Source organism: Pocillopora damicornis, chromosome 1 (assembly GCF_964200805.1).
Source record: "Pocillopora damicornis chromosome 1, jaPocDami1.2, whole genome shotgun sequence".
Lineage (NCBI taxonomy): Eukaryota > Metazoa > Cnidaria > Anthozoa > Scleractinia > Pocilloporidae > Pocillopora > Pocillopora damicornis.
In genome coordinates, this window is record NC_142670.1 from 22,101,687 (window position 1) to 22,126,139 (window position 24,453).

Here is a 24,453-nt window from a genome sequence, read left to right on the forward strand (position 1 = left end):
GTAACACACCCTTTTTTTTAACGTCTAATTTGGGGGCTGAGGTTGAACGTTCTTTTTTATGCAATTTGAGTCTGAAAACTTTCTTAAGATGTTCTGAAAGTTTTATTATTACGGACTAAATTCCACCACAATATGAGTTGTTCTTCAGTTTATCGTACAACAGTAAAAACCGCATTCTTAAGTATTTGAGTTTATTGTCCTGTTTGACCACAGTTTAACATTTCTTTTGCCCTTATTTATTCTTCTCTTATTCTTCATTAAAAAAAAAGATAAAAAAGATGAGCAAAATGAAAAAGTTCTCAACTGACTCTCAGCCTGGGTATGTTCTGAGAATGTTTTAAAAATTTGGGCTAATCTCAGCCTAAACGTTCCTATTAAAAAAGATTCTTATAGAAGAAAAAAAGGATCTAGTACTTGGAACTTAATTAACATTGGCTTCCATCCTACACGTAGCATATATATAAGCCAGACTGGTAAGCCCTCCTCATAATCTTGGAACTTCATGTGGCTTTTCACAAAAAAAGAAGGCAAGAGAAGTTTGAAGTTAATGGAACTGTAACACTTTAATATAATTTTAAGCAGCGATTTCTTTTTAACTGTCACAGGAGAGTTATCAGCCAAAGCCACTCACGAGTGAGTAGAGCAGATATTCTGCATCCCATGTTGCAGACATCTTTTTAGTGAGATTGGCCATAAAATTGTATGCTAATGGCTACTAAAATTTAACTTAAGACGTAGTTTGGTTGCACAACCCTCTGATATTGGTTTCACAATGCTTTATCAATAACAGTTCAATTCAACCACTGTAGTTATAAATTTTTTTGTTAAAATCATTATGCAAAACTCTCTCATTGGTTTTGCTTACACTCCAGAAATGAAGCACTCTTAGTTAGTGTATATTAAAATCCACCTCTGGAATTATCAATGATCAAGTGTAAGAGACTTAAAAGCGGTAAAAATTCTGGATATAACCCTGAGCTCATAATTTCATAGGAGCTTTTTGTTGTAAAGAAGATATTGACCAATTAAAAACTAGTTAGGCCTACAAATGGATGGCAAATTGCTTCTAATATTTTGCAAAATACATATAACAATACTGCATTGTATATATTTATAACTTAACAAGGCCGGATCAGTGGTTACAAGCTACAATGCAATACTGGCTGAAACTACACCCTTTAACCAAACAGTAATGATATGGATAAAAAAAAATTCTGTTTAGTCATATTAAGAATATTGGCGGGTATGTAAGGTCTACAGAGCTTACTATCAGGATGTATAGATTTGAGAATTTGGTAGCTTATATTGGGGTTGGGTACTTTAATATAGGCTTATATCCAAATGTTCAGGGTGTGTTTTTTATAACAGTATAACCCAAACATTTGCAGGAGCCTTAGATCCTGGCGGATTATACAATTCACTAAAACTGTAAGCGCAGGAGTATTTATAAGAAGTCTTGGTAGGGCTCACCTTCGGTAACAGTGATTACGTGATGAGAATCTATAGAAACTTTTTAAAATGATTGATAAAATAAAGGGAAGCTCTATTACTTTTGAAGAAAATTTGAGGCAACTGGAACATACTATTTGCCCTTGAATTAGGAGACCCACACAAACTTTGACTATTAGTAATATTTTTAAATATTGGGAAATGCAAAGCAAAACACTCCTTAACTATCATAATCTTAGCAATTATGTCCAACATCATAACGAATATACTAATTATCTCAGTTGTATTTTGTTGTCCTTGCAGCTCTTGGGGTGAAATTTTAGCAAGGTAACAGGGTAGTCATTACGGGCGGGGGACCAGGGAGTTTCCTTAGCGAATATGAAGTTGACCACTGGCCACTTTCATAGAGGATAGAATAAAAATAGAACCAAAAAGGAAATCCCTAGCTGCTTAATTTCCTGCCTTCTTTCTGTAGTTACCCAGAAACTTGAGATCTTTGTGACAGCCCTGAGATTGGAAGAGTTTGGCAAAACAGTAAGTTACCCTGCACAGGATTAGTTATACTTTGAGATAACAAAAACAGAACGATTCTATTAGTTATACTTAGGGGCAAGAACCTGCTTTTTCTTGTCAATCTGATTTTTCAAAAAGTATTAAACAGCATGCCGGTCCTTAAGTTGTTTGTATTTTAAAAGCAAGTGTTGCACTAAATGCACCATTTGCTTTTAAAATACAATTCTAAAAGTTTAGTTTTCTTAATAACGTCATTGTTTGACAAAGTTAAATATGTGATGCCAAACCCTTTCAATTGGTTATATCTTAATACTCCAATCAAGAGCTAAATAAAGCACTCTTAGTTTGTGTAATACTGAAATCTACCTCCATAGTTATCAATGACTGAATTTGAGAAAGTCGAAATAATGTAAAAATTCTGGACACAACCCTAAAATCCTATTTTTAAGATAGCTTATTTTTAAATTTTGTCCAATTATAAAATTTTGAGTTGGAATTACAAGTGGATAACATATTGATTCTAAGACTTTTAAAAGTTTTGATGTCAATACTACAGTTTATATCATTTTACACTTGACAAAGCCAATTTAATGGAGGATTGGTGGCTTACACTTTGGGTGGGGTATTTTGGGATTGGCCTATATCCAAAAATTTATGGTAGAATATAACATATTCTATTTGTCGTTGAATCACAGGGTATCCACGCAAACTATGACGGTAAGTTTTTTTTTAAAATATTGGAGATGTTTGGAAACAGCAAAATACCCCTTAATTATCATGAATTACTGTTTTTTGTTGTCCTTGCAGCTATTGAGGTTGAATTTTAGCAAGGTATTAAGGGTTGTCATTAAGGGTGGGGACTTTAGCGGCAAGAACCCTCTTTCTCCAATGTCAATATGATTCTTAACAAAATATTTAACAGCATGCCAGTCCCTACCATCTAATGCACCATTTGCTTTTAAAATACAGTTCTTACAGTCCAATTTTCCCGTAAAGCGTCTTTCTCTGACAAATGAACTAGGGTGCTTAAAAAACTGCCTCCTTCTCTTCTTCTGTACATAAAACATGGGCATCTTACTCTGTAAAGAAAATCAAAATAAGCACAACAAGTAAGCTTTCAGCTAAAACTTACTCCTCTTATAATTACATCATTTTCTCTACTTACTCTTTGACTTTGACATTCCCCGGTCCACATTTTCCATGTCCATGTGACTGCTGCGTTTTTCGGGGGGGGGGAGGGGGGAAGGGGGAGGGTTAATTTCTTTGCAAGTAGTCCCCGTAAGTAACTGTGTATTAGCATGTCGCCACAAGAATGGAAAGTAGTCCCCATAAGTAGTTGTGTGTTAGCATGTCACCATAAGTACGGCAAGTAGTCCACATTAGTAGCTATGTAGAGCTTTTCCCTTTAAAGTGCCTATGACACGAAATTTTGAAATTTTTTATTTTGCATCTTCTGGTTGATAACTGTATTTAAAATTAGAGATCATTAACCATAGCGCTTAGCGGGTTCTCCTTGACCAATTTTTTGGTCCATTGGAAGTACGATTTGGCGGCCAAAAAGTGTCGCCACTAAGCGAGCGGCCAAAATCATGTTATATAGCTGTGACGTAGAAAACTGTGAAGACGCGTAAGCAATTATGGTGGAGAAAGGAGAAATATCATAGAGAGGACGAACATAGTGCGTGGCTGGAGCGCCCAATGATGTTCGCTACAAGAATAATACACATAAACCGGGCAATTATATACACGACTTTCCAAATGACGTAGCTGTATGGCCAAAATGGACGCTTTCGATCGTCGACATCGAGGAGATTCTACTCTTTAATGTCGTCGGCCTTATTCTCCGTACCGGCTTCGAAGACGCCTGTTGCGAACACATACCACAAATAAGGGTAACATAACCGATGAATTCAGCTAAAACGAATGCTGATTAAGGGCCCTGTTTCCACACTATACACGATTGTTCAACATTCTTTCCGGCTGACATTTCGCAAATGAAAAATGGTGAGCTCCTTCTTGATGTTTATTTCACGCGCTTGAGATGTACTCACACTTTTTGTCTTTCCACATGACTACATTTGCGCTTTTCTTATCGTATGAATATCACACCAATTGTAGCTTCCATCGTATTTTGATAAAAGATTTACATCAATTGTAATGAAGTTCAAGCTCTTTCATGAGCTGACCGATATCCTGTTGCGTGAACAGTGTGCAACCTCTGACGGATAATGGCATAAAAACAAGCTTAAAGGGGCCGTGTATTCTCCTAACCTAGGTTTCCGAAAATCCATCTCACGAGCTATCAATTCCCCCCTACCCTCAAGAAACCAAAAGTAGCAATATTAGCAATTTCATTGGGATAACAGCACCGCAACGATATAAATAAGGAAACACAAATTTTATTGAATTAGATAGTAACGAATTCAAGTGCCGTATGAAAGTCGATGCGTACGAAATATTCATTAATAATACTGATGTTCGTTATTTCCTTTGTGCGGAATGGGTCATATGGCAATGCTGCACTTAAACTAAATAAGGTTTTTTTCTATTAAAATGCCTATATGAGATTAACTTGAATCAGATGACTATAAACTCACTCGTTTTCCTTTTGGTTTGACCGGCTCGACGACCGTGACCATGGCTTCTGCCTTTGCAATCTATGGGAGAAGGAGCAACTTGCAGTAGAACTGCTCGATTACTCTTCGGTGGAAAATCATCGTGCCTCGTGATACAACTGATTATTTCTTCAAAAGTTAGCTTTTGGTTTACCAAGGGAATTTCTCTACAGCAACGAAACACTAGAGCACTGACCGAGAGGAACCTAATAATATTGGTCATGAAACGGATGTAAAACAGTCGCTGCCGCATTTAAAAAAATTTGCCTCTGCTTCACGCCCGTGACAAAAAGAATGACATGTTTCTTTATACATGGAGATCATATTATTGATTTCTTTTCACAGCGTGGATTGGCGCCATGGCCATGGGTTCTAATTTTTTTTTGGTCTTATATCAAGTGCATTGTGTGATCGTCTTGGATGCCGTGTTGTGTCCTTTGCTGGTGCGTTACTATCCGTCCCAGGGTTGTTCCTAACCTCCTTCATACAAGAAGCTCATAAATGTATGTGACCTACGGACTTGTATGGGGAGTGGGTTCTAGTTTCTCCTATGTGTCGTCTATCGTTGTCCTGGGTGAATACTTTAATAGAAGGCGCTTGCCAATGGGATTGCATCATGTGGAGGTGGCGTAGGCTCTCTTGTTACCGGGCCGGTCATAAATTACCTACTGGCATCTGTCGGATGGAAACACTCACTAACAATGCTATTGCAACAGAAACGAACACAGCTATCCACAAAACACAAGCGCAGCAAACTAGACATTCAGTAACGGGAATTTTTGTTCTAATCTTGACCTAAACAATGCAAGCGGGAAACCGCCTTTGTCAGTCTTCGTATAAATCTTCGTTTGATGCAGCGCGTTTCTCCTTCTTAGGGCTGAACCGTACTCGCAACTTTCATTTCTTCTTTATAACTTGAGTACGATGTATTACAACTCTCGGTAGAGCTTACTTAAGGTAGGTAGACATCGCTATCGGTCGTTATTTCAAAATTATTTCAGCGCTGACTTATACAAAATTGCAAGAGATGTGAAAGGTATTTTGGTGTAGACTGAGAGTTTTCACAGTTTTCTACATCATCAGCCGCTAATTCGTTACCAGTCCACGGGACACTTTTAAGACAAAAGCACTTTAGGGCCCGAAAAAAACCGAGTTTTAAGTCTAGGACTATTCTTCAATCGGAATTGGTTTGTACATATGATAAGCTAAATATTTACGCAAAAAAATTCGTGTCATAAGCTCTTTAAGAATGGCAAGTAATTCCCATAACTAGTTGTTTTAGAAATGTCCCCATAAGTATGGCTGGTAGTCCCCATAAGTAATTGTTTGAGCATGCATATCCCCTTATGCACGGGAATCTACGAACGCGTGGCTGCCACTTTGAAAAAGTGACCGATGTACCTTGGGACGAGGTTGGCAGCTAAGCATGAAACGGTCTAGGATCACATCCTAGTGTAGTTCAACTTGGTAAGCGACCGATCTTTCTTCTCTCTTTTTTAACATAGTTAGCACCTTAAACGTGTTTGTAAAGAACAAAAAAATGTGTAGTTTATGGCTCTCAAGAACAATATAGACAGAAGAACAAGAGAAACTAGTTATGAAATTGAAACCACCTACAATCTTGTACTCACCATTTCAGTCATTTTCCGCCAGTGTTTTCCTTGTGAACTTTCTTGTTTCACCTTGACCGACTGTAAGAAGAAGCTTGCTCACTTTGGAAATTTCAACTGCAGATTCGTGAAGACAGTAGAAGTCTCCATGCACTTGGATTTCATGACCAAGGTGTCTTGCTTAGTCGGTATACCTCTGTTCCTTTGAGAGAGACTACTTGGGAAATGGTCGCCATATACTTTCTGAGTTTGGTACTGGCTATCTCTGTAAGGTTTGACAGAGGTAGGCCGCCTTCCATAGCAAATTTGACTGTCTATTTGACCTAGCAACTATTAAATGGATTTTCATCTGGAATACCCACGGCTTTCCTTGTCTTGTTGAGGAGGTCGATGCTGTTTTTCACCTCAGGTGTCAAAATTACTGTTACAGTCCTGCCCCACTTACTACGAATCTCAACTATGTCTGATCTGTTTTAAAAGTATGATAATTAAAACATAAATTACGTTTACTCAAACAATATTTTACAAACTCAAATTATAGAAATTCCCCCCAAGGTATTAAAATATAAAAAATGAAACAGAAATATTTTCTTTTTAATGGCCCAAAAAGGCATTGTTAGCATCAGAAAAACACGTCATTATGCTGAACTTTTTGAAGACTTCATAAAATGTTCTCACTGTCTTTGCTGTAATTGTGATATCATGACATCAGGATGTGCAATGTGTTACCCAGTCAGGGTTGATGAAAATACCAAGGAGAAGGGGGCAAGGCTAAAAAGAATGACTTTCCGGATTTAATTTAGAAATTAGAAAGCTAAAATAGGCAAAAAAAAATAAAGAACCAAAAAAAAAGGAAAAACCAAAAAAGTATCGATGCAACAGCATGAGACTCTTTAATATTATAGTACATTTTTGCAATCATAATATTATCATTCCACAGATTTAGCCACCAGTTAGATCTACCCTTCCTGGTTTCATTTTTGTTGTCAGGCAATGTTTTTGGTCAGTCAGTTTGAGTGTCTTAAAGAAGCTCAATTCCAGAATTTTCATGACATTTTCCTTGATAACTGGAGACTTTGTTGAAGTAGGAGATGAAAATACGACTTAATTAGGGTTTGGACTAAGATAGGGCAAGCATGCTATGTTATAAGCATGTTTAAAAGTATTATTATCATAATAATCATTATTACCTGACACAGAATGAAGGACTTTTTCAGGTGCATTGCTCTGCGATGCATTATTCCACCGTTGTAAGAAGAAGGAACTGGAGATGTAGATTTCTTTCCCCTTTGAATTCAAGAGGAAAAATAGTGAGTTATGCTGAAAGTCTTGTTTATGGCAAGACTGGAACAAATAAAAAAAGCTTAATTACTGTAACTTGAAACTTCTAAGTTAGGAAAGCATTATAAATATATATGCTCCAGTGGGAAAAAAAGAAGTTGATGAGAGATTCCTAGGCCCAGTTGTTCAAAGGCCAATAAGCATTAACCCAAGGTCAAATTTTTATCCAAGCCTCTTTATTCCTTCTTTCAAAAGCCTTTTTTGGATAATCTTCTCTTTTCTTTTCATAGCATCCAATTTTTAAATTGGAGACAAAAAGAATTGTATTGAATTTTCATTTAAAGCTTTCAGATCTGGAACCAGATTTCACACTAAGCCTGGATTATCTAAACCTAGCTTTGAACAACTCAACCCGAAAAAGGATTTGGAAACCCCCCCCCCCCCCCCCTTACAGAAATTCTTTGCAATAAGGGAGCATGATCAGTTCAGTATACAAAAGTGTAAGTAAGTGAGAGTAGAACATGACCTGTCTATGGAAATTTGACTGAAGCAATTATACAAAATGGCAACGTTGGTTGAGCAAGGACAACTACTGTGGAACTGAATGGCCAGATTAAGAGATGATCATATTGTTCGAGATACGGGCCAGACAAAAATCACTCCAAATTAAAACAATCCAACCAGTCAATAAAATAAATCTGAGTAGTTTAGGATTGATCACTAATTGTGTTATTGTACTAGTTAGATGTTTCTTTCCAGTTTGTATCTCCCTTACAATGCCATTTCGTAAAATGATACTCTCTGATAGACCTGTGTGGCAAGTGGTCGCTTATTTCAGCATAACAAGTTCCTTTTCCTTCGAAATATGTCAGGTAATTGCTTTATATGTGGCTATCAATATAAATTTAGTGACTACCTTTAAATTAAGCCAAATTGAAAGGCAGAGATTCTAATTATTCGATTGCTTTGTAATTCGCTTCATCGTTTACCCAGCATTCCTTATCACACAACCCAAGTTTCCACTCGTGAAATTGCTGTAAGGAGTCTGCAGATATTTAGTTATTCTGATTCATGGAGGAAACATCCTTAGTTGTTATGATAGTTATCTGGAATTGTTCATCAACATCAGCCATGTTGTTGCTCTCGTTCATATTTTGTTCTTTGTTGCGTTGCACCTTACTCTCAACTTTGCCATCTTTTACTGGCATCTTACCTTCATTAACTACATGGTTAAGAAAAAGGAATGTAACAGTTTTTTTCTTGTTTTGTGATAATCATTATTTCTTAGTAGAGCCAAACTTCATTTAATAACTTCAACTCTTCTATGTCAAAACCACCATCTTTTGACGCATTAGCTCCTGGGAGTTTTGTCTGAGAATGTCTTTCGAAGCTATTCAAACCGTTTCTTTTAGTCACTTTGAGGGTCTGAAGAGCGAAATTGTCCAAAACACCGTTTATAGATACTGTTCTTTCAGATGCAAATCATAAGCTTCCGCAGTTTGGTTATGCACAAAAAGCAGTCTTACACCTTTTGTTTTTCCTCCTCCCCTTTTCTTGCACTTTTCTTACACCACTGTTTTACTTTTAGCCGTGGTAGTAATAGTTCATTGTTTTTATGATTTTTAAGGCTTTTGTTTGGTTGCAACTTACCTTTGACGTTGGAAGAGAATGTATAATGATATTTATGAAGACATTTGAAATGGCAAAAGCCACTTGCAAAAAACTCAGTGGGGATTTAATATTGGAAAACTATTTCTGTAACATCAAAAAATATCTCTCATTTTCCAAAGAGCCCTAAGAATTGATGGGCTCAGAGTGTAAGGGACATCTGCAGTTTATATAATAGAGGGTGTTTGTATGTACATACCAGTTTCCAAGGAGTCTGTAAATAGACAGTCATTGATCTGATTCAGGGAGTAAATCTCTTCAGAATTTGTTGTTACATCTATGTGGAAACTTTCATCATTGTCAGGACTGCTGTTGCCCTTGTTCATATTTTCTTCTTTTTTGTGTTGCACCTTACTGTCCCATTCTTTAGTCCATCTGCCTTGCTCTCATTACCTATGTGGTTAAGAAAAAGAAATGTGTAGAGTTTTGCTAATTTGTGTGAAACCAGGAATGAATAATTGGAGCCATCATCATAATCGTTGTCGTCATCATTTGAAGTATTATTAAAAAAATAACTTTTAGATTGTTTTGACCAAGGATGGTATGAGTTGTCATGATATCTAGACAGATTGTATGGTATTTTCAATATTCATGTTAAGAGAGATTAATATACGTAATCATAACAGGACTGAAACGGTTTGCATTTGACTAAATCTAATTCTGGAATGGAGAATTAAATGTTATAATTTTTTATCCTAAGGGCTAAGAATGTTCCCCTAAAAAAACAAAACAAAACAAGAAAAAAAAAACGAAATTATCTTTAGAAGAGATGGGGCAAACACCCTGATAGCTCATGGGGTCCGTTACACTGAAACACAAGCAAAGAAAAGAGTTGCTGCAGTTCTGTTAAGTATGACACAAGTCTCCCAAAACAAGTTATTAATGGTTAGGTTGCAATACCTTTTAGCTTTCGCCAGGGAAGATCTCTAACTTCATGGTCACAGTGTAGACCTTCACCGTTCCGAAGTCCACAAAGGGCAAGGCACACTTTGTCTTCACCGTTAATCTTTCTCATTTGCTTTATTTAATGGATTATCGTTTTTTAGTCTTCCAAGTCCAGCAGAGAATGTTGCATCAAGGCTAGAAAATCCACAAAAATCAAAGTTATAATTGGAAAAGAGCAGTCTCAATTTGTTCCTTGTAAAAGTGTAGTGTAAGGTTTAATGACTTAGTTTCAGTTCTTCCTTTGGTTGTGTGGCGCAGACCAAGCCCATCTAAAATTACACAACTACTTTATTTACAATGAAACTTAAATGCAACTCATGATAAAGCCAAAAAAGTGCAAAAAAAGTACCATATATTTTGATGGTAATTTTATTTCATTTGGAGTAATATGCAAATGATGACAAATCATGAAGCACATTACACACAAAATAGTATGTATTTCAGTATCAGTGATTAACAATCTCATGAAGCCTATTTGAATTCATTCAGGTCGATTTGTGTACAGTAGTCTTAGGACAGCCTCCCCCACTACCTTAGAATCTTTTTTGTTTAACTTAGCGCTTACGGTTAGTGACGTTTTACTATATTATAATTAAAATAACTTACCATAAACACAGGAATCCATCCTTAAAAAAGAAGAGAAAGCTTCTTATTTCTTCCACATGCAAATCTTCTCTTTGATAACCTTCATCCTCTGAGACAAGTTCCCCTTTATATTGAAGAGGGAGATCACCCTTTGAAAACTTCTCTGTTGGAACACACCTCACCCTTAAAACAAAATTATACCAAATCCGTTGATCATGTTGCTTCCCTTTTTGTGGCTACTTCCTCCTGTGGGAGGCAAATCCATATATATTATCGAAATGAGTAAGTAGCTGTAAATGAGTTAATCACTTTTAGCCTTAACCCCTTAACTCCCAAGATCTGATTGGTAATTCTCCCTTCTAGCTGCTACACATATCCTTACAAATTAGTTGTGAGAATTTGGTGTTAGATCAGGACAACAACTTCTACCTGATAAGTTTGAATATTCTCATGAGCTGTTTGCAAGATAATATAAGGACATTATCGGGAGAAATTTCATGTTGATCACTTCTGGGAGTTAAAGGGTTAGAGACAGAACAGTTAGGTTCTCGAGCTAGCCCCTATAAATTTACCGATATTATTATCTTTATTATGATTATTTGTTACCATTTAGTTATTGCCTGAATGTCAGTCAATCACTATATTCGCGAATCATCTTTCTCTCCACAAACAGGGTACTCATAGATACGTGGGTTACGGCAGTTTACTGTTTTACATGTGAATGGAAATTTTCTGCAACACTACATTCGAGCATCATGATACAACCCCTAGTTATCTTCAATGTTATAAAAGTCATACTATATCAGTGGCCACATGCAAGGTTAGGCTGCCTATTTTTTAAGCTAGCAAGAAAAGTAATGTAATTGCCTTTCCATGGTCTATTAGTAATTTCCAAAGCGTTCCAATTTTCTAAAGCTGACCCTCTTCGTCTAAACCATTCTAATAATATTGTTGTTTTGGTATTGTTCTCTTTTGTTTGCTCTATCTGTGTCACACATATTACCTTTGGCTACGGTTTTAGTCGAACAGTTTTTCCCTGGACACAATAAGATGTACGAGGAAGTTTAGCATAAAATAGAGTCTGAAAGGGATTGTAGTCTAATGATCTTGGATTAAGAGGAAGAAGGAGTTTTGTTGCAGTTCCATGTCACCTATATGCGGGGTAGCTGTAAAGTACATTGAATTGCCTTTAGTTGGGAATCTGAGAGTCTGACAAAACCGATGTACCTCCCTCGGTCATTCTTTGTTGTAAAGGACTGCTACCAAATAAATAAACAAACTGATAAAAAATACATAACCACAAAATTTTTAAGATCAATAAATTTACACTATTTTTTAAGCTGTGGAGTATTCCGAAGGACGCATTCTTTTGATTTCTTAGATCTGAAAAGGCCGCCCTTTTCCTCCAAAAATCCCCAAAAACGGGCTTACGCCAACTTTAAAATCATGTATGGAAATGTTGCAACAGTTTCATGAATCTTTCCCGGTAGTGACAAAATCTCTACTGTGATCCGCATGATTCTGACCTTCCCTTAGCAAATAGCAGCAGACGTTTCTTTCTCGCGGGCCGGGCAAAAGACAACAAACGCCCTATTCAAGTACATTTTGTAAATTTTTCCAATTAAAAAAAAAAAAGTAGCAAACATTTGTCCAATGAATTTACCGTTCCTTTGCTTTTCCTAAAAGATGGCAAGTTGTTTGAGCCCTTTTTTCACTCGAACACAACAGACAAATTTTTAAAATAAACTTCAGTGTTCTACAAAGCTGCACTTCATCGCATAAATTCATAATCGTAGTAAAAGGTGATAAGATAACGCGGGTAATTTTATTTTTAGATTATGAGGGGACTCTGTGAATTACTATGGCGCTATATCCACAAAAAGATTACCCCGATTGGCGCCCGTTTTCCAGCAAGGCTTCATTAACTTAATTCACAAATAAATCACATCAAAGGAACGTTTTACTTACGCCGTCTTGAGAAATTTTGCGTCCTTGGGCCGATTTGTACAGATCAATTTTTGGCCCCTCAATAATTTCCCGCCAATTTATTCCCTGTCAAATTTCTTGGTCACTTTCCCCCACACGATTCCATCGAAATGCTGTCGCTCTCCTTAGCAAAGTTTTAACCCTTAAATTTATATTTGGTAAACATTGTGATCATCGTATTTACACTTTTCGCCGAGTGATCAGTGATTAAGAACGGGGACCTTCTCAAATGGATAAATCCGTCTTTTCGTCTCAATTTTACCCAAATTTCTTACTCGACCAACTAACTAACTTTCTGTACGGCAAATTCTGTTAAATTAAGTTCATTATTTAAAAAAAAAGAATTCGATAGCTTCAAATTTATCCTCTTATTTCATCATGACAATAACAACAACGAACAACCAGTAACAGCATGACAAACGATTTTGTGTACAGACCGTGTGGGCGCCTTAGGTCGCTATCATCGCAAAAAATTATCTTGAGGGTCATATTGCAGCACAGAGAATATTAGCAACTTAAGACCGCACAAACATGTTATGAACTCATACTAAATAATATGGCCATTCCCGCACAAGAAAAAAAATTCCGTTTTTTTCTTTAACAAATTCCCCGAATTTGAAGTGGATTTTCAGCTAAAAACCAACACGGTAAATTATTTTTAAAGTAAGTTCTGATAAATAACGTCCAGGTTTCTCCATTAAAAGGTTCGATATGCAGTTGTACTTCATCACATAATTAAATTAATCAGCACAGTAATAGATTACAGGATTGCGCGGGAAATTTTGTTTGCAGAGCACATGGGGACTCTTACTATGGCGCTGTATCTCTACGAAAAAAGTTACCCCTTGTATTTGATTAGCACCAGTTTCCAGCAAGATTTCATCCCCTAAATTCATACGTAAATCCTATTAACGAAACAATTTCACTTACGCCGTCTTGAGCAATTTTGTGTTCTTGAGCCACTTTGCACTGTTTTATTTTTTTGCGTGTGTTATTAATTATTACCCGCCAATTTTTAATGTCGAATCTGTTGCTGTCTTTCTGCCACACAATTTCATGGAACTTTCTTCGCTCCCCTCAGCGAACTTTTACCTCTCAAGTCCATGGTTTGGAAACATCGTCAAGTCTATTTGGTCATAATATTTTCGCAATTAATTAAAAATTTTGCCATGGATATAACCCACCATGTGGGGACCTCTAAATGACGAGAAAACACATCCGTGCATTTTAATTATCATTTCACCCGATTTTATGAGTCGACATAGCCTCTTCCAATAGACATCTTACCAAAAGAAACAATAAATTGTTCTCATTAAGCTTCTGCCCTTTTCTATCGTTAAACTGCTCACGCCTTATGTACAGACTCGTCACCATCATGCACCAGATTTTATGGGGACCTTCGCAAGGAAAAAAGGTGCCCTCTCTTCGCAATTTTATCTGAATTTCTAAATCGACTGATCGAAACGAGCGACTAGATTAAATCCTTTAGACTAAGTTCAATTTTTCCGTTGAAAAGCCTCGGTACTTTCACCTCAACACATAAATTAATCATGATAATCGCAGTAATCAGTAACACTGCACGACTGAGAATTTTGTCTTTGGGCAATATGAGGACCATGTTAAAATTTGGTCCGATGTCACCCAACAGAACAGAACAGAAAAGTGAAAGGTGAAGAACATAACGATGACTTATAGCTTACCTTTAAAATAGTTACATTTTGGCTCCGCTTATACTCCAGATGCAGCTGAAGTCTCATGGAACTTGCTATGCTTATCATACTGGCAGTTGGGCTTATGTTTCATTAACAGATCAGTAAAAAAATGCAAAACATTTGGATTTATCACAACACTTAGAAGTAGAGATAACGCACGTCACGAAAAAACATTTTCACTCGGTTCTTTAGACAAAAAATAGTCTTTTCATCTTTCTTATCCTTTGACAAATTTCGATCACCTTTGGTCCCCTAAATTGTTCGTTGCCCCAAGACCGGAGCAATGGGAACTACAAAAAAAATTAATTTATGCCGTCTAATGTTTCCTATCTTGAACAGATTCACTCACCACTCCGTGGGTCCCCTTAATTAGGGTTTTTGTTTTTCGATACATTACACTGAAGTCAAAACGTTAACAACTTGTATCCCTCTGCTACCCGCCAGTAAACGTTTACTTATTGCACTGACTTAGTAGACAGCATAAGCAGCCTTTGCCCACCAAACATTTTGTTTATTATTTCACCCGATATAGCCTCTTCCAATAAATATCTGACCCAAAGAAACATTAAGTTGTTCTCATTAAGTTTCTGTCCTATCACCAAACTGCTCATGCCTCATGTGCAGACATTTTGTTATCATGTAGTGAAAAATTATGGGGACCGTCGCAAGAAAAAAAGAAAGCCGCTTTCTCTTCGCAATTTTACCCTAATTTCTTAGTCAACCGTTCAATTCGAAACGACCAGCTAAATAAATTCCCTCAAACTAGGTTCAATTCTTCCCGTGGAAAAGGCATGGTGCTTTCATTTCATCGCATAAATTGATCATGATAATCACAGCAATCAGTTACACTGCACGACTAAAATATTGTCTTCGGACAATGTGGGGACCAAGTTAAAATTTGCTCCGTTGTTCACCAAAGATTATTCGGTAGGGACAATGTAGAACAGAAAAATAAAAGTTAAGAACATAGCGACTTATAGCTTACCTTAAAATAGTTTCTTATCCATTGACAAATTTCGATCACCTAAGGTCCTCTTAATTGTTCATTGCCCCAGGACCGGAGAAATGAGGACTATACAAATAAACAAGTTAAAACATCAGTAAAAAATGCAAAAAATTTGGATTTGTCACAATACTTAAAAGTAGAGATAACGCACGTCACGAAAAAACATTTTTCACTCGGTTCTTTAGACAAAAAAAAATAGTCTTTTCATCTTTCTTACCCGTGGACGCATTTCGATCACCTTTGGTCCCCTTAATTACTCATTGCCCCAGGACCAGAGAAATGGGGACTACACAAAAAATAAATTTGTCCGTTTAATGTTTCTTATCTTTAACAGGTTCCCCTTAATTAGGTTTTGTTGTTTCGATACATAACACTAACGTCAAAAAGTTAACAGCTTCCATCCCTCCTGCTTACCGCCAGTAAACGTTGACTCCTTGCACCGACTTAGTTTATAGGAGAAAAAGCAGCCTTTAACCATCGTACTTCTGTTACAGAATTGTGCGGGAAATTTCGTTTGCAGAGCACGTGTGGACTTATTAACTATGGCGCTATATTTTCACAATAACTTTACCCCGTGTATTTGATGAGCACCCGCTTCTAGCAAGATCTTATCTCCTAAATTCATACATATATTCCATCAACGTAGCATGTTAACTTACGCCGTCTTGAGCATTTGTTTTTTTGGGCCAGTCTGTACTGTTTTTATTTTTTTGCGTGTGTATTTAATAATTTACCGCCAATTTTTATTTCCTGTTGAATCCTTTGCTTTCTTTGTGCGTCAGGATTCCATCGAAATGATATCGCTCTCCTTAGCAAAGCTCCACCTAACAAGCCCATTATTTGGTCAAAATTTTGAAAATGACAATTACATTTGCGCTAGAAATTTTACCTAAGTCATAATCCACCATGTGGGGACCCTAAAAATGACGAGAAAACACATCCGTGCATTTTGATGATTATTTCACCCGATATAGCCCTTTCAAGAGATATCTTACCAAAGGAAAATAAGTTGTTTTCATTAAGTTTCTCGTCTTTTCTATCACAAAAATGCTCATGCCATATGTGCAGACATATCGTTATCTTGCAGTAAAAATTATGGGGACCGTCGCAAGCAAAATAGAAAGCCGCTTTCCCTTTGAAATTTTACCTGAATTTCTTAGTTATTTGTTCAAAACGAGCAACGAGATTAATTTCCTTAGACTAAGTTCAATTTTTCTTTTCAAAAAATCCTTTGGGGCTTTCATTTCATCACATAAATTGATCATGATAATTTGGCTGATGCGCCATCAACAGATCAGTAGGAAAATGCAAAACAATCAGGATTTGCCAAAACACTTAAAAGTAGAGATAGCGTGCGTCACGAAAAAACATTGTCAATCTTTTTTATCCTTTGAAAGTTTCGATTACCCTGAGTCCCTTAGTTGTTCATTGCACCAGGACCGGAGTAACGGGGACTATACAAATAAATAAGTTTATACCCTGTAATCTTACATATCTTTAAATTTATTCCAATTTTCAACAAGGGCTATGCGGCAGGGCAACAAAGAAGCTTACTGACCTGAAGCTTACCTTTAAAGTAATTACATTTCGACTACGCTTATACCCTAGAAGCGCCTGATGTAACTTAATTCTCGAGGAACTTGCGATGTTTATCACACTAGTATTGAGCTAATGGGCCTTGGAAAAATCAATAGTAAAATGCAGAAAAAATCGGAATCTCCCAAAACACTTAGAGGTGGAGATAACGCACGTCACCAAAAACATTTTTCATTGTTCTTATGCATTGATAAATTTCAATCACCTTAGGTCCCCTTAACTGTTCATTGCCATAGGACCGGAGCAGTGGGAACTATACAAAAGAATAAGTTTATACCCTTTAATCTTCCTTATCTTTAAAATTCAGTCCGATGTTCACCAAAGATTACACGGCAGGGCAATGCAGAGCAAAGAAGCCACCCTAGAACCTCCTGATTTAACGGAGGTTTCAAAGAACTTTGCTATGCTTATCCTACTAGAAGTTGGGCTGATACGTCATTAACAGATCAGTCAAAAAAATGCAAATCATCTGGATTTCTCACAACACTTAAAAGTGTAGATAACGTACGTCAAGAAAAAAACATTTTTCAGTCGGTTCTTTGGACAAAAAAAATAGTCTTTTCATCTTTCGTTTCCGTTGAAAAATTTCGATCACTTTGGTCCCCTTAGTTGCCCATTGCCCCAGGACCGGAGAAATGAGGACCATACAAAAAATAAGTTTATGCCGTTTAATGTTTCTTATCTTTAACTCGCCATTCCGTTGGTCCCCTTAATTAGGTTTTGTTTTTCTGATACACTGACGTCAAAAAGTTAACAGCTCACAACCCTTCTGCTACCCGCCAGACATCGTTGACTCATTCCACTGACCTATTTAATGACAGTATAAGCAGCCTTTGACCACCGCAGTTTTGTTACTTCCTACAAAGAGTGGTTTAGTGAAAAACACAATTCCTTGCGTACTCATACCGAGTGACAAAACAAATTGATCCCTACATTTTGATCACCCATTCACAAGAAATATTCAGACAAATGTTACGATTCACAAGCTGAAATTGGACCTGAATGAAGTTCTAAGTAGGTTAAATGACGAATTCATCGCCATGTCGCAGACAAGAAGTAGTCCTTCGGTCGTTCATTGCTATCACCTTTGGTCTGCTTGCTCCAAGACCGGAGCAATGGGGTCTATAAAAAGAAATAAGTCTATACCCTGTGGTCTTTCTTATCTTTGGCAGTTAACTTACCGTTTGAATTAGTTTCTTCTCCATTGAATATATTTTAATGGCAGAACATCATTGGATGACCCAGCCACAACGTGAGCACATTTACCGACAGGACAAACTACTAAGGAAAACAAGACAAAATAAATGTGATTTGTTACTTTGGAAACTAGGTGAACGCTTCAAGCAAAGTGCGGTATCTCACCAGGGAGGATCACAGACTGGGCCAGCTATAGAGCGGCGGAAATCAAGCCTATCTGGCCTTAAGTGAAGTAATAATATGAACGATGACGGAGCGCAAAAGTCGTCTGCTACTTACGGCGGTTCGAAAAGATAAATTAGTACAGCAGCTTAAGATACAGAACATAAATCGGATGTTGTGTCCCCTACTTCCCCCCCCCCCCCCCCACTTTTTTCACCGGCGTGCTAGACTCCGGTTCTACCTAGTGCCATATGGCGAGCTCCGCATTCTCTCAGGCACCAATAAAAATTCAGTTTTTTTATCATTGCGACCGCGTTAATAATACCGGCTTGTTATTATGTCCAACGACCAACTTTAGAGATTCTCCCAGAGTTTTTCTCAAGCCATTCCAAGGATTGGTTCAGGTGCGAAGTTTTTTTCCATTACACAGAACAACACCCATTTGATATGAAAGCGTTACCATTTTCAAAACCATAGTTTGGTAAACTCCTATATACTTATGTACTTGTCTCCCCAAAGAATGATTTAAGAGTGAATTAAACTTTTTTGTATCATTTTAAAATTGCTTGTTGTTCGTCTGATCTGTCGTGGATCTGTTCGTTCCTTCAGTTAGCATCTTACCTGAACCTTGCATGGTTGCTCGCCTTGACGTCAGTAATCCAGTGAACAACTATTTACTGCTTCCTTTTGAACGAAATAATTCTGGACTCCGGCTCATCAATGTTTCTTATGGCGTCAAACTACTGACATGCCAATTGAGGCCACGTCCACTTTATCACCTTTCTCTGAAGACCAAAAACAAACAAGTACCCTTGGAAGGCCACTATATCTAAAGCTCGTTGGATCCTGTCGTATAAATTGCTTAAACTACAAGAGTGCTGAGCATGCATAGAATTTATACAGATATTTTTCTTCCCCTCCAACGTCCAACGAGCTAACTTACCGGGTAGTCCCAGTTGCCTTTTCCGACACAAAATGGGTCAAGCGCCTTCTGTATAGCTCCGGTTGGCAAGGCATGATAGTGATATAAGAAACAAATAATTTATTTTGAAAGTCCTAGCCCTTCTTCCGTAAAGTAATACCTTGGGAAATCAGGCGATCCTCTGACATAGTCCACTTAACGCTTAACTTCCGCGTACCTCGAAACAGTCACCCGAGACCTTATGGCGACGGCGACGTAAAGGGACTCAACGTCGAAGCCGTCAGTTGCCGTTGGCGGTCCTGCCAAAAGTTTACATTACGAAAAGATCTTGGAAACCGTGAGTTTCTTATTCCAGCAATTGTGAACCTTTGAAAGTTTACTGAGTGTCTTGCCGATTTCGTCCTTGCTCATATCTGCCATGCCAAAAGTAAGAGACACTATTCTCATGGCTTATGCCCGTAATTTGATCGATGATACAGAGTACTTGTTTCTATATAACGTTAAGTTCTCCCAAAAATCCTTTTATTCTATATTGGAGCCACGAACGCTTCAATCTGGACATGATGACAGATAAAGAAAGCAAGAACTTACTGAAGTATTGAACCCTCCAGGCCTGATTGTTTGCTATAACGACGTCAACATGGACACAACTGAGGCATTCTACATATTTCTCAGGCAGTTTGCCTGCCCGAGCAGGTAAGTGGAATTGATACCACGATTCGCGATACCTGAGCCTCAACTTTGAATGATTTCGCATACTGTGATGGATTCCATTTGCACTGACTGGATACGTTTGCTGTTGGATTGGATCAGCCGTGGATAAGTCGCCCACCTTTGTAGACATTCACAGAAATTATCAGCGAGAAAGGAGCGGATGATGTACAACGGCCCTACGAAAGTACATTCAATGAAATTTAAGTCCATTGCTACACCCAACAGCCTTATTGCTACCCTCTATGGCCCGGTGGAGAGTAAAAGGCACAACAGCGTAATGTTGGCTTGATCCAAAGTGTTGAACCAGCTTCAGGAGGAGGCAACTTATGCATTCATGGCGATCCAGCGTATCTTCTCCGACTTCACTTTCACGGAGTTCATTTCACGGCGTTACTAACAGACCTTCCAAAAGCTTGGAACAAGTCAATGAGTGAAGTGAGATTTTTTAATTGAATGGATCTTCGGTGATGTCGTAAAGTATTTTAAATTCTTGGACTTCAAGAGGAATTCAAAGTTATGCTCAAGCGCTGTGGGAAAAGTGTATATTTTATGTGCTCTTCTTCATAATTCTCGGGCATGTTTATGTGGTGCAATTACATCTAAGTTTTTCCAGTTCTTTCCCACAACTGTCCATGAGTACTTTCAAAAATTTCAAGCATGGTCCATAATAAATCAATTTTCCGAATAATTTTCAATCAGTCTTCAGTTTACTTTCAAATAAATTAATCTCCTTTAAACGATCATTACCATGTAAAAGCATTTTAAAAGTATTAAACTTTAAAACTATAAACAACTTTTAAAATTACAAGATTATATCAAATGATCGCATAACTCATACAGATTATACAAACTGTTGATATTCTCTTCAGACAGCTGATATTCTCTTCCTGTTGTCTATCACATATATAGAAATACGCAAGGCATCTGAACCAGAAAGTCCAAGTTTCAAATAAATTTGCGGAACAATTTTATTTGTCAGCAAGTTTTTGTAACAAGAACATAAGCGCCTGGCTTTGCCGCTGCAGCAAAACCATGTTCATACGTTCTAGTTGTCGTAGCTGCTGTTGCTGCATTCATGCGGTATTCGGTTGTTCCTCGAATCTTTCGTCATGTTTTTTTTCCTAGATTCAACTTGCCCTCTGCCTCTCTTACCTCCTTCTCCATTTGCAGCTGTTGTTTCTTTAATGCCGCCTCCTCCAAGTCTTGGCACCAAGACAAGTCAATGGTTTGAGGCAACTAAAGAAAGCCTTGCCTTTCGAGATATATTTGCACATAATAAAATTCAGCCGTGTAGTTTTTTGTTTTTCCCTTGATGCCGTTGAGTACGCATTTGTGTCTGAGGGTGTCCGTGGAGACCAATCGGTGCACGAGAGTGTCTGTCGCATGTGAATCACATGAACGGCCAAAGGTGAGCCTATCCTACCCAGTTCTCAGGATCTTCGCCCAGGTTTTTGATGAATACTTTCAATTGTTTGTAAAAGGCTTTCTCTGTCCACCCACGGATTTCTTTCCAGTGTCAGCCTACAACAGAGGAGCCATTTTCTGAGAATGGGACTTGTGCAGTTTGTGCAATAGAACCATCTGCATTCAATTTAAGTTGAACCAAATGTATTATGCATTTTTCCGGTTGAACCATTTGAGCTAGTTTGACCATTTAAACTACTTCAACCAAATAAGATAGATTGTGCAATTTGTGCAGTTTAAATGTTTTTGTAAGTTTGAATATTTAACCAGTTGGACCAATTAAGCTAGATTGTGCAGTTTGTGCAGTTGAAGCACTCAAGCTAGTTAGACCATTTGGACTACTTCAACCAAAAAAGATAGGTTGTGCAATTTGTGCAGTTTAACTGCCTACGCTAGTTTGACTATTCACCCAGTCGAGCCTATTAAGCTAGATTGTGCAATAGAACCTTTTAAGCTAGTTATGGAGTTTGTCCAGTTGAACAGTTTAAGCTAGTTTGACCATTTGAACTACTTCAACAAATTCAGGTGGCTTGTGCAATTTTTGAAGTTAAATGTCCTCGCTAGTTTGACTATGTAACCAGTTAAATCATTTGAGACAACTTTACCAGTTTCTGCAGTTGAACTGGTTAAGCTAGTTATGAATTTTATACAGTTTAACTGTTTTCGCTAGTTTGACCATTTAAGCAGTTGGAGTTAAATTAAAGAAATTTCGAAAAGAAGTTCGAAAGAACTGCAGACGTTTACCAAAAAGAGAGAGAAAAACGACAGAAAACTCCGTCACTTGCTCAGTAAGAGGTCTCCTGTTAATTCAGGCTCATCTCTGAGAGATAAATGAGTCTTGAAGCTTTCCTCCAAGGAGTTATCCGCGCTGGAACGGAGTGGTTTAGAGAAGGGTCTGAAGTTTGCTATTGTTCCTCGCAAAATACCGACTGCCGATATTGTCGCCGCTGTTGAAGAGAGTATCTCTCAACTCAACGACGATCGTAGGTATTTGGTAAGAGCAGAAGTAATTAGCATACTCACACGCGCTAAACCTCCTCCCAAAAACATTCAAAAGGATGTTTTCAATGCGCTTATAGCTCTCAAAAAGGATCCGGACAGGCTCGTAATTGAGGACAAGGGTAATTGTGTTGTGGTTATGGACAAACAGCAATATCACGACAAAGCTTTGTCTCTGCTTAATGACAAGAGTACGTATGCTGTCTTTAACTCTGATCCTACCAATAAAACTCAAAGAAAGTTAAACAAAATGTTGCTTGATTTGAAAAAAGCTGGTATAATTAGTGACTCTACGTACAAAATGTTATACAGTAGTGACGGCTTATGTCCACGTTTTCATGGCTTATCTAAAATTCATAAACCGGGAATTCCTTTGAGACCCATTGTCTCTTTTGTTAATTCTCCGACTTATGCAATTTCTGGTTATCTTGCGAGAATTGTGTCGCCTATTGTTGGGAATACTGATTACTCTGTCAAAAATCCTTGCGAATTTGCGGATTTCATAAGAGATAAAACTCTTAACGCTTGTGAAGAATTAGTATCTTTAGACGTTGTTTCGCTCTTCACCAAAATCCCAGTTGATCTTGCCGTCAAGGTTGCGGAGGAATGACTCAGAGAAGATGCTTCCCTGGGACAAAGAACTTCCTTGCCTGTGGAGGATATTAGTCATCTGCTGTCTTTTTGCCTCAAAACCACGCAATTTACATATAACGGCGCCTACTATCAACAAGTTTTTGGTACAGCGATGGGTTCGCCCGTCTCTGCTGTCATTGCTAACATGGTAATGGAAGACGTGGAACAAAAGGCCTTAGCCACTTAATCGGTTAAACCCTTTTTCTGGAAATGATATATCGATGATATTATTTCTGCGATAGTTGGAAATGAAGCGGAGCGCCTCTTGTCGCATTTGAATTCAGTAGAGCCGTCGATCCCATTCACCCTTGAGCGTGAAAAGGATAGACATTTTCCCTTTCTTGATTTAAATGTGTTCAGGGTAATTTGGAGACAAGTGTTTACTGTAAACCTACCCACACCGACAAATACCTCGCTTTCAATTCTCACTACCCTGTTTGCCATAAAAAGTCTGTAGCCAAAACTTTACTTAGGAGGGCTGACTGTCTACCATCTTCACTCGATTCGAAGGCTGAGGAGAGGAAATATGTTTCCAATGTCCTAAAGGCAAATGGCCATACAAAAACTTTTCCCCGTAACTGCCAAAAATCAGTTACAAATAGTAACGCTCTTGATGCAAGGGAACCAGCGACTGGTTTTGCTTTTATTCCTTATATACAGGGTGTTACGGAACCCATCAAGAGAATTTTGAATAGCCACAACGTTAAAGTTGCTCAAAAACCTTTTCAGACTTTGGGGCATATTTTCGCCAAACCTAAGGATCCTGTCACGAAAGAAAAACGAACCGACGCCATTTATTGTATTCCTTGCAATGACTGTGTCAACGAATACATCGGACAGACCAAACGTCAGTTTGGTACACGGTTAAAAGAGCACCAAAAAGCGGTTTTCCTTTGCAAAAAGGAAAATTCAGCTTTATAGGAGCATACATGCCTAACTAACCATACAATTGGGTGGAATAATTCTAAAATTATCACCACTAATCTGCGTTACCACCAGCGTCTTTGTTTGGAGGCTTGGCATATTAACTCCGCTCACGCTCCTTAAAATCGTGACGGTGACGGTTTGCTACCTGACGCCTATTTAGACCTCGTCCGAAAAAAAAGGCCGCTGATTAGTGATCATATAATAGGACCTCTTGTTGCACCGTTTAGATCACCCCTGATGAAGGCACTAGACAGGAGTGTCGAAACGTTGGGTCTATGAATTGTAACTTTTTCGGTTACATTCATTAAATCTGCAAACCAGAGTAGAATCAAACTATGTCCAGTTGGAACAAATAGGCTAGATTGTGCAGTTTGTGCAGTAGATCCTATTAAGCCAGTTATGCATTTTGTCCAGTTGAAGCACTTAAGGTAGTCAGACCATTTCAGATAGATTGTGCAATTTTTGAAGT

The 24,453-nt window shown here is 37.8% G+C and overlaps 2 protein-coding genes across 4 annotated transcripts in view; one reads left to right on the top strand and one right to left on the bottom strand.

Annotated features, from left to right (window-relative positions):
• Positions 1-24,453, top strand: part of LOC149052776 (uncharacterized) — a 93,488-nt gene that overhangs the window by 32,066 nt on the left and 36,969 nt on the right. The window lies entirely within an intron of this gene.
• On the bottom strand, positions 538-15,466 carry LOC149052779 (uncharacterized). Of its 3 annotated transcripts, none has more exons than XM_089205698.1 (7): positions 15,350-15,466; positions 10,688-10,849; positions 10,037-10,216; positions 9,336-9,529; positions 7,378-7,474; positions 6,209-6,655; positions 538-3,041 (listed from the first exon to the last, which is right to left on the bottom strand). In XM_089205698.1, exons 6-7 carry the CDS (start codon positions 6,218-6,220, stop codon positions 2,745-2,747), a joined length of 309 nt encoding a protein of 102 aa, XP_089061824.1. In that variant the 5' UTR covers positions 6,221-6,655; positions 7,378-7,474; positions 9,336-9,529; positions 10,037-10,216; positions 10,688-10,849; positions 15,350-15,466; the 3' UTR covers positions 538-2,744. The 3 variants fall into 3 exon arrangements, with proteins under 3 accessions (XP_089061824.1, XP_089061812.1, XP_089061816.1); XM_089205686.1 differs by lacking the exon at positions 15,350-15,466 and adding an exon at positions 14,353-14,840; XM_089205690.1 differs by lacking the exon at positions 15,350-15,466 and having other exon boundaries at positions 10,688-10,904.